Source organism: Chlamydotis macqueenii, chromosome 8 (assembly GCF_036417535.1).
Source record: "Chlamydotis macqueenii isolate bChlMac1 chromosome 8, bChlMac1.mat, whole genome shotgun sequence".
NCBI lineage: Eukaryota > Metazoa > Chordata > Aves > Otidiformes > Otididae > Chlamydotis > Chlamydotis macqueenii.
The window spans coordinates 28,072,782-28,085,920 of NC_141563.1; the positions used below are offsets into that span (position 1 = coordinate 28,072,782).

Sequence of the window (13,139 nt, forward strand, 5' to 3'; positions counted from 1 at the left end):
TTTAACTGTGGGCCAGATCCTTAGGGGCTGTAAGGTGTCTAGCTCCATAACAAGCACTGAGATTATGCTGATTTTCACAATTCAGTAATCTGACCCCTGAAATTAAATCCTTCTAATGATTTCCCTGATGATACCGTTGTGAAAGGCTGTACAGAATGGCATAGACCTGTCCACCCTACAGCGATGTTAGAGGGAGTATGGATGCATAAGTGAAAGCAGGATTTCATTCATCCTTATCTGATGAGTCCCTCTGGGACTGCTGCAGATTTGGTTTTACTTTGACTGTAACAGTGATTCTGGGAAGCAGAATTACTGATGGCAGAAACCTAATTGGGGTCCTCCCTGACACGTCCGTTTGTCAGAGGTCATTCTGTTTGGAATAATCAAGTGGGATTAATTGCACTGAAAATTATCTTCAAATTCATATTGTAGGAGACTGGTACTGCTGTTGTTCAAGGTAAAAGCCCAGTGCAGCAGACTGTGCATACTATATACTGGCAGTATATGGACCCAGGGATTTATCTAGTACACCACTAACCCCTGTTTTACAAGTATGTTTTTGAGATACAACATAAATACATTTTCAGCAGTCGGTAGCCAGGCTCACTGACCTATTTTCGCCTGCAGCATGTATTCTTTATCTTAGCAAAACCTGGCACACAGGAACTCGTGACAGGCGTGCTGTTTACCTATGCTAATAAAGGGTTTGGGATGAAGATTTGGTGCGTTACGAACATGGCCTTCCAGAGGTCTCTAGTTCTCACTCTTCCACGTTAAGTCAGCAGGAGCTGCCTATGCCTCTCCTCTTTGAAAGTCAACCCCTAGATGTTATCTTCAGGCTTCCAGCCGTTCAGTTCAAGTCACAAGATTACACCTATGCTAACCTGTCTGGGAGCTTTGTGATGCAGATGCAAAAACATCAGAGAAAATTTAATATAACCAGCCATTGATTTATTATGTTCTAGGAACATGATGCCCTGAGCCCGGCCTCCGTGATGATTTCTCTTGTCCTGTCCATCCATCAGCATTTATCTTGTCTGCTCCCCTTCCTCTCGCTTTGATTTCTCAAACTTCAGGAGTTTCTTTTGGCAGGCATGCTCCTCACTGCTGCTGATGCTGGAGCTTTCCTCTGAGCTTTCAGAGAGGAGATACTTCATTGCCATCATGTCCTTCTTGTTCATTTGCAAGCAGAGGCAGGAGGATTCGCTCACCTTAAATGACTCCCCCCACATATTCTGGCACATGTCAGTCCCATCTGCGTACATCTGTGTCAAATAAAAAATGCATCAATTACAGTTAAAGAGAATTGAGTTAAAATCAATTTGTATTGAATTGATAAACACTTATAACATTTAAAAACTTGGGACTGCATTATAAAATAGCAGTCTGCAGTCATCCACTTGCTGTGTGCCATGCCTCACCACTTCTCAGATATCGTAAAATGTTGTCCAGTCCCACCACTCGCGAAAGAGATTTGCCTGTTGTTGAGAGCAAGTGATTACACAAAGTGCAAAGTGATCGACAGCCAGCCCTTTGTTTCCACCCTGGGGCTGACAGCCCAGCTAGCTTTCTGGGTCTGACCGACCAGAGCTGTGTGTGAGAGGCTGTGCAACTCGTAGCGTGCCAGGACACTCTGACATGTCTCGGGATCTGAGTAGTGCTGAAAGCACCAGACTGAGTGCTTTGAATACGGGAATCTTTACGTCTGCAGGCTAGAGACAGCCCCGTGGAGTCACAGCTCCGTGGGATCTCACTGTGCCTGCTGCAGTGTCCATCATGACCAGGCAAGACCTCACAGACAAAGAGAAGTGACATAACTATTCCTGTGCTTTTAAACAGCCGTAGACATTTTCTTCCAGCTCCTTTACAATTCCTGCTCTTCAGCTTGCTAAATTGGTAATTTTATTTTGACTTTCCTCCTAACTCTGCTTACAGATCAGAGCGCAGTCAGAATGCTGCAGCAGACAGACAGTGCACACAGTCCATTTACCAAACACGTCCATAAATTACTGCAAAGGATTCAGATTTTTCAGCCTCTTGGAAAATGTTCTAGTCTGTGCCCTAACATTGCTTGGGGAGCACTCAGCTGGGACAACAATGACAAAATGTGCCTCCTTTTAGCCAGGCTAAAACTCACTATGATCCATTGTGCGTTCTTAATATTCAGCATTTGTTCCAAGAAGCACTCAGAACCACTTGTGTTTGTCAAATATAGGGCTGCTGATTGCTCCTCCATATGAGCTGAGGGCATCAAAAGAAAGGAAGGGTCTGTCCACAGTGCTCTGACACTGGAGAACACTTTGTGCTTCTGGGTAACAGTAACTGTCTTTTTCATGAGTTGAGTCCAAACCAAGCAAGTCTAGTGTTTGTATATAATCTAATTTTCATATGGGAAATGTGTTGGTTTTTAATTTCTCTGAAGAATCTTCATCTTTATTGTGACTTACCATGCAAGCCTATTTTTGGTGAAAAACATGGGCAGTTTAGGGTGTGGTTCTACTTAGTTTAGGAATAGCTGTGCCTGGCTTCAAGTGATAAGCCCTCTGGATTTGCTGCATGTTTTTCCCTGCAGATGGTGTATTTTCTTTAAGAAATAAGTACAAGGGAATTCAAGGTTAAAAACACCTATCTCTGGAGCAGATACAGTTTGAACAGGGACTGGAGATTATTTACAGAGATTATCATTTCGTTTTTCACTTCATCTGGAACTACTGATGATTTAGCACATCTGGGAAACTAAGCTGTAAGTTTCCGCAGCCCATTTGTTTCTTGGCCACCTTCCTGAGCCTGCTGATTAGCGTCACTTCTGCAAGGCAGACAGCAATCCTGCACTAACTGGACTGTGACTTCCACTTATATCAGTTGCTGAACTGACTTCTGGAAGTTCATGCACTTGAATTGAATTCAAAACAATGAATCTGGGATCTCTGCAAGCCTTACTACCAGTCCCTAACCACTACACTTAAATTTTGTTTACTTCTGCAATTTGGACATTTTTCATGGACTTACAAAGTTCAACTGTTAAAAATATCAAATAAGTGTAGCAGTTTTGAGCTGTATTGTATTGCTCCGATGCTAAACTTACTTGAGTCACTAGAAAAAATCCTATCTGACTCTTGAAAGGTCTGTAGATCAGGTTCTGGGCAACCTTGCTCCTATAAGTCTTGTCAGTTCTAATTTATACTCATAAAATTAATTATCCCAACCATTAAATCTTTTCAGAAAGATGGGATGAGCTCTCAGAAAGCTTGCCAGTGCTGCTCTTTAACCATCAGAGTTATACAGAACAAAGTTAGCTCTGCCTAGCCATTGGCAGACGCAATGGAGAACACACATCGGACATATGACCGGTCTATGGAGAACATAAGAGAGACAGAAGAATGTCAGGACTTAAGGATTTGGAGGATGGAGAAGGCCTTTAATGTAACAAGGTAAAGTAGAGAAAATGGCAAAGATGCCTAATAGGCAAGAAAACCTTAAAAATTCCATAGGGATTTGGAAACTTACATCCCAGTTTAAAAAGACCGAGTTATGTAAATCCCCACATTATGTAAGAAACCTTATGAAACGCATCTCAGTGTCTCTGTTTATGAACAAAGTTCATTTATCTTTTACTTTCTAAACATGACAGTGGTTAAAATATCAGTGCTGCCTGAACTTTTACTTTTGTTTCTCAAGTGGTATGGACAGTGATTAATTAAATTTATATACTTAGTGATCTACGTATATATAAATGTTTAAAAAATTATATACTTAAAAAGTCTGATGTAGGTATGGCTTGAAACTGCTGAAGTAAAAATAATTCACCTGTTGCATTTTACACCCATATATTCAGGAAAAAAAAAAAGAACTCAATGTATTTTTTTTTTTCTCCTGTTCATCACGTTTTCTTACCTCACTGTACGGAATACATGTATTCTTACAGTGGTTTTCTCTGCTTTCATCCCATTCCCAGTCCGTCAGCCAGTTACGAACACATGTGGAATCATCTTTGCAGGCTTCATACCTTCATGGAGATTAGTGTGGAAGATACAGTTATTTCTCTCACTTTTTTTTTCTTTCAGTGGACTCAGATTCAACTCAAAAAGTCTACATGGGCTATGCCAGTAACGTTGTGTGGTTGCACAGTGCAGCTTAGCAACAGATCTTCAAGAAATGTGCACATTATCTCAGCTTGACATGTGCATAAACTCTGAGCTGGCCAGGAAGACCTAAATCCCCATGAAAACTAAACAGTTCACCCACTGCATTTTGTACTCATAGGCTTAAGTATAGGTCTCGTGTTCTGAGGCGCAACACTGATTCATGCAATGCTTTCTGCTTGGTTATGTTTGCTGATGTTACTGAGTGGAGGAAACACTGTCTGGGAGGGAGTTTCCTGAATGCTGATGTTCAATATTGTGACAGAGCACAGGTATGCTAGGAGTGAACTGTCACTCGACAGAAATGTGGGGAAAGTTTGTATTTATGAATTAATATGGGAAAGGAAGAATGATATTTCCTGGGCAGAGAATTGCTATGATGAATGTTCACTAAAATACGGAAAATCCACGAAGAACAAAATCATATAAAGTAATAGGCTGTCAGCCTCAAAACGACATTTTCAAAGATGTTAAACTTGAAGGAGGAAAGATAACAGTCTTGTAAGGTGTAGGGTCCAAAGTTTTAAATTTAAGTTATTTTTAACTTGTAGGTGGTAATGTAAAAAAAAAGACTATAAATGGCCTGGAACAAGTACGCTGTGCAACTGGCTGGTCTATGTGATGAGAGCTCTCATGACTTACCATTATCCTACGTAATTTCCTTCCACTTCTTTTTATGTTACTCTTTTTGGCTCTTACTTTTCTTAAGGATCACTTTATGCAAATATGTTAACATCTGCTTAAATTTAGTCTCATCGGCTTCAGGTGGACTATTCACACCAGTAACTGAGAGTGCCAAAACCATGAGGCACAGCTTTCAAAAAGTGAGCATTGTTCAGCATGGTATTTATAATTAATGCCTTTGGATATATTTTCTGTTTCTCGTTTTTAATCTTCAGGGTCATGTTTCCAAAACTACTTTGATATCCTGAGGGCTGCAGAGGTATATTTAAAAATGAAATATGAGATTGTCACATGGTCACGGAACTACAGGAACTAGACATCACAGTACCTTTGCACATGCAGAAAGGTAAGAACATGCACATCTGCAGAACCTTCACATAGGTTTTCTGGGCTTTTTGGAGGGATAAATAGCAGTAACAGGTGGAGGGTAACCAGAGCCTGAACCAAACAGGTCTGGGGCAGTAGACACGTATTCTCAAATGAGTTCATGCATGAATCTGCTGTCAGAGGTAGGGGCCCTGCTGGAAATATAGGCTGCAATTTGATAAATTAATATAATGTAACACTAATAGGCAGACCGTACCGGTTTGTGCCTTGACTGGATTTGGGACTCGGGAGTATAAGAATAATTGGTTTGTGGTTTGTTATCTGCTGTGTGTACTCTGACTGAGAAAGACACACAGAGGTAACTCCCCAGTGCCAGCTGTTTCTCTGACGCTAGTGACTTTGACTCACCAGCTAGGAGAATCAATGCAAACTTTTTGTATTAACCATCTATGAACTCCCCACATATCAGGATCAGATTCAACAATTAGCCCTTGATTCTTCAAGCCATGTAGGCATGTCCTTTACTTTATGCATGCACTTAAATTCATTGCTTTCTACCAAAGGCGACCAGTATCTACTGTGAGCTGCCCTATACTAGCACTTCCACTTAAAGCAGTTGTGCCCTTCCCGCTGTCTGCTTTTTTGGTTTCCTTTTTTTATTTGGCTAAGTATTTTTCAGCCTGATGGGTTCCCCGACCAGGGTTGCTTCACGGCCTCTCAGACAGTGCTGCTGGCACATGGGTGGGGACACAGTAAGGGAAAGAATGAGCAGCCCTTGGGGCTGAGGAGAGGGCAGAACTGCTTCTTTTGAGATGAGTATCACCTTCAGTTACACTTTTCAAATTATGAATATGTATCTCAGAGTTTTACTGGACTGGGGCATTCAAGCTATGCGTCTATTTCCTCAGGAATTTGAAATAAATATGTTTATTATAGCATGTATATTTTTATTCACTATTTTCTTTTGAATTGTCAGATGAAATGTTCCCTAATTATGATTATTGCTTGACTCTGTGGTTTGTTATATAAGTAGGTAGCAAAGCATAACTCTATTGTTGCAAGTTTTTCTTTATCCCAGTGGAAGTAATTATGAAGCTAAGTTTACGAAAAGTCATGACATATGAAAAGTCTGATTTCTGTTCTCCAGAAACCCTTAAGTGGTTTCTTCAAACATTAATTAAAATCTGTGAGAAACATAAACATAAATACTTAAAAGATCCTCTCCGAATGTACTAGTTCCCTATGCACAATGAGCAGGATATTTTTATTTTAAAACTTTTTTTTTCACCATTTTTTATAATTAGCTGTTTCTCTTTTAAAGGGCACAAGGTCCTTTCACAGGTGGATCAGAAAATGGCTTGTACATTGGGTTCTTTCAGAAGCAATAGTTTTAGGACTAGTGGGAGCAAGGAATCCTAAGACAATAGGAAGAAAAGGAAGGCCCCAAGCTAGTCAGATGAATTTCTTTTAAATTAAGTCACTGCTCATTCAGAATCCTCTGTGCAGTTCTGGCCACAAAGACACACAGTATGCAGCAGGCACATTCGTGGCATGTAGAGAAAGTAGGTCACATCACTAACAGTGCTACAGCACGCTAAAGGGACTCCAGTGAATAGAACATGAAAAAAAATGTTACTTTAAATCACCAGAAAGAGTGGGAATTCTGTCCACGCTCTTTTCTAGCCTTAGGCGTTACGCAGGGTGAGGGAATGGGTTTGACATTGGCATTAGGCAGGCACACAGACTAGCATGCACGGTAATGGATCATCATTACATTTTTGATTCAAGCCAGGCATCTATGACGCCAACAGGGGCAATAGATCATAGTTCAGTATTTGCTTATAGTAGAGCCTGCTCTCTGCCAGGAGACTCTATACTGGAAAAGGGTCGGTTTTTCTTGTACAGCAGCTCTCAGTCACGCAAACCCATACTTTCCAACAACAAAAGTTAAAAATGCTGTTTACCTGGAGGTTCTGGCAATACCCAGGGGACACTGAGGGTTTTGCTATGTAACATTGACCCACTGTATACACTTTGGTATAAGTCTCATATATACTAAGGCTGGCTTAAACCAGTTCGTAAATGCAAACTAAATTTACAAGGTATATTTTCTTTAATCTTTAGACTTTAATGGGATATAGTAATTTGGCGATGCCTTTGTGTGCTACTTATTTTGTGATACATTTATTTTAGATATTGGTATTCTATCGCTTTGCTTGATAAGATCTGTTCTAAAGCTCACTGGCAACTGCAATGCTTTAATATCCAAATGCTTTCAAATTTTGGTTATATTTGATTCTGAGCTTTGAGATTCTGAGCACTGAGACAAACTCAAGGTCTCAGTCTTTATCTTCAGGGAGGTCAATAATCTGGATTCAGTTGAGAAGACGACAAAAAATTTGGGAAGGAAGACTGCACATCTGTTTCTGAGGAAAATGGAGTTTCCTAACACAGAAATAAAATTCATCACTAGAGGAAAGTCTAGGGAAGCTAAGAAATATATCAGCTCTTCTCTCTATCTTCCATTACAAATGCAAGCTATGCTTCTTGTTTCCTTTTCTGGCACAAAGCAATGGCGAAATATTTAAAGACAATTCCTACCAAAATACTGCACTGCATAATAACTTTGCCCTTGGAGAGAAGATGAGATTGAAAATGGATCCATGTGTCAATAATATTCAAGTTGCATAACCACTAGGGAAAGCGTTGTACAGAGCAGTGCAAGAGAACCTGACCATGCGCTACCGTGTGTTCTGTATTTTCTTTTATAACATTTTTAGAAGTATTAAAACAGTTTTCCGTGATTTTCAGAACAGCCTAGGGGATTCAGACATTCACAGTTCATTACTTTTGAGGGATGCTAGCAGTTATAATCCTACAGTGTGAATACAGCCCGTGCTGTTTGTATTATGCTTCACACCAGTTTAACTATACAGACAAGTTACTGTAGTTACTAGGCACAACATTAATATGGTACTGAGATTTATCTGACATTATTTAAGATCCAACATCTCATAACAGGGAGGGAGGGAGAGAGTACTCCACCTGGCTATAATGCTCCTAGCCCACGACTGGGTTGTCCTACTATATATCTTGCACTCAGAAAAAATGTGATTCCCTGGTACTATATTTTGGGAAACAAAATTAAATGCTATTTAAATGCTATTAAATGCTTTGCTTGCTCATTGCTATTAATAGTTTTAGCATTACTTGGCTGCAAGTTTCTCTGAGATTCAAGCTTTTAGGAGGAGTTTTAGAGAGAGGGATAAGGAAAGACAAAAGGCCAAGGGTGAAAAATTAAGGAATTAAGCTAATTTATTATATGAATTAACAAAACTGTACAGGAAGTGGCTGCTTTCATGTTTTCATAGTACATTTTATACATATAAAAGAAATGTATCACAACATGATCAAGTATTTAGATTTAAAATGCTAACTGCATAAATGCTAACTCACAGGCATGGACTTTTCAAAGTCACTGCTGTTAGTGCCCTTCAATGTCGTGAGAACTCCTCTGTCATGTCAGGCAGTTCTGATGCCATTGCTCTGCTTCCTTGCGGAGAGCAGGGTGGTGCTGTCCCTGAGTCACTAAACTCTGTCAGAGTTCAGTGACTCCATCCTGCATTCAGCCTGTGTCTATTATTTTGGGGGTAGTAGCTCAGCAAAGTAAAATGTAGAGATGGCAAACAAGAAATGAACAGGAAAAACAAGAGAAAAGCCATAAAGGCATAAAGGTACAACACCATTGAATTTTACTGCCACTTGATTGGGAGATGTGTGCTCCATCCACCCATGCTCCTTGAAACCTGAGTAATACAGGCATATTAAAGCTAAATAAAAATACTTTGATAAAAAGCTGAACCTACCAGTCATCACAAAAGTTTTGACACAATGGAACAAACTGAATAGCAGCCGTGTAAGTGGGATGGATCCAGCGAGCAGCATGTGGAGAACACCGGTAAAAGCACTCAACTTTCTTCATGAAATCTTCACATCTGTGGTGGGTGAGAAAAGCCACAAATAAGCCTGTTTCTTAGCATCAAGGCTATAGCCTCTGTTTTCTAGGCCTCCTTTGATGTGGATGGAATACTACAGATTAGGAGAAAAACACAGAAAAGCATCCTTTCGCCCTGGTAATGTCTAGGTTCAAAACTCATTCCTTTGGCATTATGTACAGACTCTGACTGTGCAATTACCATCGCCAGCTAAAGAGCGCACAAATGTTTCCATGCATATTTCAGCCCTATTTGTGTAAGCTTTCCGTAAACTTTTGAGGCCTTGAGTTTTCCTGGCAAGAGCGATTCCAGGCAATAATAAAATGTAGTTTAAAACTGTAGTACAAAATTTCTTCTATGCTGTAGCCTCATGGTTTCACTAATCTTTAGATTTTTCCCACAGCCCAGCTGAAGTTACTTAAAAACGCGTACTGTCGCTGCTCTTCTGGGAGTGGCAGGCAATAGCTGTTACTTTTGCACATCTGTTTTTGCTTAATTGTTTTGTACTTTCATTCTTTTATTTCTATAACTTGCCATGTTTCACAGCTCTAACATCTAATGGGGTACTAAAAATCTTAATTACAAATACATTCTTCATGGTTACAAAACCCACAGGACTACAAGAATTTTTATTCTAAATATTCAGAAGTTTCATGTCTGGACTCTTGTGCATTTTGTTTGTGAGATTTAATAATCTAGTTGATCTGCTTTCTAAACAAAGGAAGAAGCCTGGCCTGTATTGGCTAGGGGTCACACTCACTGAGATGTGATGGTTGCTTTGGAGAGCTACAGAGGTGTGGTGTGGTTGTTACCTACTAGGTTTATGACTTTGCATTACTTGATCTGGTTCTATACTGAAAGCAAACTTGAAAAAACATAGCTCTTTCTTGATTAAATGGTATAAATCCTTCTGCACAAATAGCATATGCTTGGGGTTTCATGGGCTTTTTTTGAGAGGAGAAGAGCCAGAGGTTGGTCAGGTATGGAGAAAAGATGATGGGAACTAGGCTGGGTGGCATAATCTCTAGGGCAACCTAGGGGCTATCCATCAGCAACTCCAGGGGAGTTACCATTAGCTGCGTGGCTGCTACAGCATAGATCTATTGAACCAGGACACAGACAACATCAAAGCTGACTTACGATTTACTGATCTGCCCACATCTGTTCCAGTAGCTCTTGTTTACTTTAATTACTGGGGAATGAGCCAATTGCTCTGTGAAGTTTGCATAGCAACAGGAAGCTGTTAGGAATGAAACAGAGATCTTGCAGTAAGGATTTTCTTTAATACTGTATTTGGAAGACTCAAAATGTAAGATGAATCTGTTTTGGTCCATAATATGATAGAGTCTCTTAGTACTAACTAGGAGATGTACTTAAGCTCTAACATTTTTGGTTTTGGAAGTAGCAGTGTAAATGCTAAGTGAGGTGGACTGGCATCAACAGTGCATTCTCAAGGTGCGCCCAGAGAGCCCCAAGAATTTTACTAGTGTTCTGCCAGATGTTATATCCTGAGGAATACTAACTTTGAAAGCTACCAAACATAAAAAGAAAGTTGAAGAAATGTAATAAATACTATACTTTGCTCACTATAGAATTTTGATTTCAACCTTTCCCATTCTGTGTCTGCTACAATTAATTATTTTTTATCCTTAATCACAATAAATTCATCTTTGCTGTAAACATTTTTAAGCAGATGGAGCTACAAGAAAAGTAAACTGCATCAGAATTTTAAAAAGATAATAAATGAAGTCAATGAGAGTTTTGCAGTTGACTTTGTTAAGAACCAGAATCTTATTCTTGATTTGCATGCAGCAAAATGCCAACGAAGAAAGCTTTTTAAATGCAATGTATACTGCATCTTATATATTTTTGAGAAATTAAAGGAACTACCAAAACAATTAATATGTACAAAGCTTTACTCCTAGACTATCTTTGGCAAAAAAGAAACCACTCTTACATTTAGAATACAGAGTGCATTCTTGCATATTTGGCTCAGGAGTTGGCTTCAGTTTGTGGGTGTCCCCTTCCAGACATCCATATTTTTGGCAGGTAGATGATGTCATGACAGCAAAGAGGGTGACAGCAAACCTCAGCATTGTTGTTTGGTTCTTTTTCCTATATGGGGAGAAGTCTTTATTTATATCCTTTATTTCTAGGAAAAGCCATAACATTAAAAGGAAGGACTACTTGAAAAAAAGCTACATATGTAACCAAATAAAATATGCTTAGCAAAGATGTACACAGAAATATTAAGATACACATTCTCCCTTTCTCTTTGCTTATATCTGAACACATACTTCTGCTATATATTTTTGAGGTTCAGTGGCAAGTGATAAAAGCCACCAATAGTTCAGGCTATTTATGAAAACATGTTATAATTTTCAGTATTTAAGAAAATTATTTAAAATTTCTTACACCGACCTGAATTTATCTTTGAACCAAGAGACATTCCTCTGCTTCACTAGATTTGAAGAAAAGATTTATTAGTTCTAAAAGCTGCAGAGTTGTTCTGCACACTTGGAAATTACACATTTAATACAGCTGCAAGTGAGCTAGTAGTGGTCAGCACCTGAGCTGATAACTTGCCTTTGTTGAGGCTATGCTAATATATACTTAAGAATCTGATCCATTATTTTCTGCCTCTTATGTAGAGTTTGGTGAAAAATGCAAGATAAAAACATTTTATCTGTGAGAGTAAAATTCCTCTAAACATAGACTACGTATTTGTGAGCCTTATAGATAAATCTAGAATCTGTTGCATACATCAATGCATTATTTTTTATACATGTTATTAATTTAACTCTTCATCCTTTAGTTCAATATTCATGTTATCTTTTTAGAATAATTTTGCCTGGATGAGGACTGCAGCTTCTCTATGTACCTAGACTTTTCAGACATAAAGAAAACAACGTGTTACAGAAGAAGAAAACTGTCTCTCCAGTTTCTCAGTAGTTTCTCACCTCTTTTGCCTTCTTTCTGGGTGATACTTCTCCCTGGAACAGGAACACAGTAAATTGCTTTTCTCATTTTCCACTTTATATACACACCATCTGGCATTAGTGCTCCAGAATTTGTTTGCCCTGGAAGAGTTCCTTGACCTTTTGGAATGCTAACATAGATTTGTCTCAAAAGCAGATGCAATGACCAGCACATAATGCCCTTTTATTGCTTGCAAACGTCGACATGATAAAGAAGAAAGTACAAACATAGGTTAGAATTAGAAAAACAACAGCTCTCCTGTATACCAAATACAACTTCCCCCCCACCTGATTTTTCAATGATTCTTTTTATTGTTAATTATTAGATTAATTTCTACAACAGTTTCATGGGGCTTTTATCACAGATTAGGACTTCACTGAATCAGAGATATAAACAATGCTTCATATTTCAGCCTGACTGGCTTAATTTCCACTGTAGTTATGATTACTTCCTTGGCTTACATAATAATTTTACTGTAGTCCCTGGAAGAGAATCTACATCTGATTCCCAGGTCTTTGCTCTTTGTTCACAAGATCCCTTTACAAACCTGCTGCTTTTCGCTCTGGTTGCTGTACCTGCCTCATACGTACTCTCCAACCAGTGTCACAAGCGCTACAAGGAACAGTTTCTAATGATTCCTGATTGGATTTCATTGTGAGATCTGCTTTATGCAAAGAAGATTCTGCATCTGAACATAAACCATTGCATAAGGTGGAGATGGTGATTACAAATAGTTGCACTTACTTTCGTAAATCAAATCTCATTGAGTACTGTAAAGAGCAGTACCACTCAGTACCTTGCAATTATTTAGATGCATAAAGAAAGGAGCATCTGTTGTTTTTGTGTTTAGAGCAGAACACTGGTTTGTCAGATAATACTCTGGGGCCATTATTTACAAACCTTTTTTTGCTTGAAAAAACAAACATTGGCATAGTGCAAGTGTGGTATGAATTTCATTGAGCAAACTCACCGAGCATAATAAAACAATATAAGCTATAAGCACCGATTCCTA

The 13,139-nt window shown here is 39.0% G+C and overlaps 2 protein-coding genes across 4 annotated transcripts in view; one reads left to right on the forward strand and one right to left on the reverse strand.

Moving 5' to 3' along the window:
- Positions 1-935: 935 nt before the first annotated feature.
- LOC104474019 (riboflavin-binding protein) lies at positions 936-11,580 on the reverse strand. Its single transcript, XM_010128161.2, has 6 exons — positions 11,570-11,580; positions 11,106-11,263; positions 10,289-10,388; positions 9,020-9,148; positions 3,895-4,006; positions 936-1,265 (listed from the first exon to the last, which is right to left on the reverse strand). Exons 2-6 carry the CDS (start codon positions 11,242-11,244, stop codon positions 1,029-1,031), a joined length of 717 nt encoding a protein of 238 aa, XP_010126463.1. The 5' UTR covers positions 11,245-11,263; positions 11,570-11,580; the 3' UTR covers positions 936-1,028.
- MAST2 (microtubule associated serine/threonine kinase 2) overlaps positions 5,042-13,139 on the forward strand; it is a 206,920-nt gene continuing 198,822 nt past the window's right edge. For all 3 annotated transcript variants that reach the window (XM_086752986.1, XM_086752990.1, XM_086752988.1), the window contains exon 1: positions 5,042-5,172. In XM_086752986.1, the coding sequence (XP_086609112.1) occupies positions 5,105-5,172 (68 nt within the window). In that variant the 5' untranslated portion in view covers positions 5,042-5,104. The remainder of the gene's footprint in view (positions 5,173-13,139) is intronic.

Bases quoted from the DNA above. Each gene is read 5' to 3' on its own strand.
- LOC104474019 (XM_010128161.2), bottom strand. From the start codon at position 11,244: ATGCTGAGGTTTGCTGTCACCCTCTTTGCTGTCATGACATCATCTACC. The intron at 10,389-11,105 runs GTAAGAGTGGTT...CATTCCTAACAG, and splicing joins ATGCACTCTGTATTCTAAAT to CTTCCTGTTGCTATGCAAAC. The intron at 9,149-10,288 runs GTAAGTCAGCTT...CACCCACCACAG, and splicing joins TGTGGGCAGATCAGTAAATC to ATGTGAAGATTTCATGAAGA.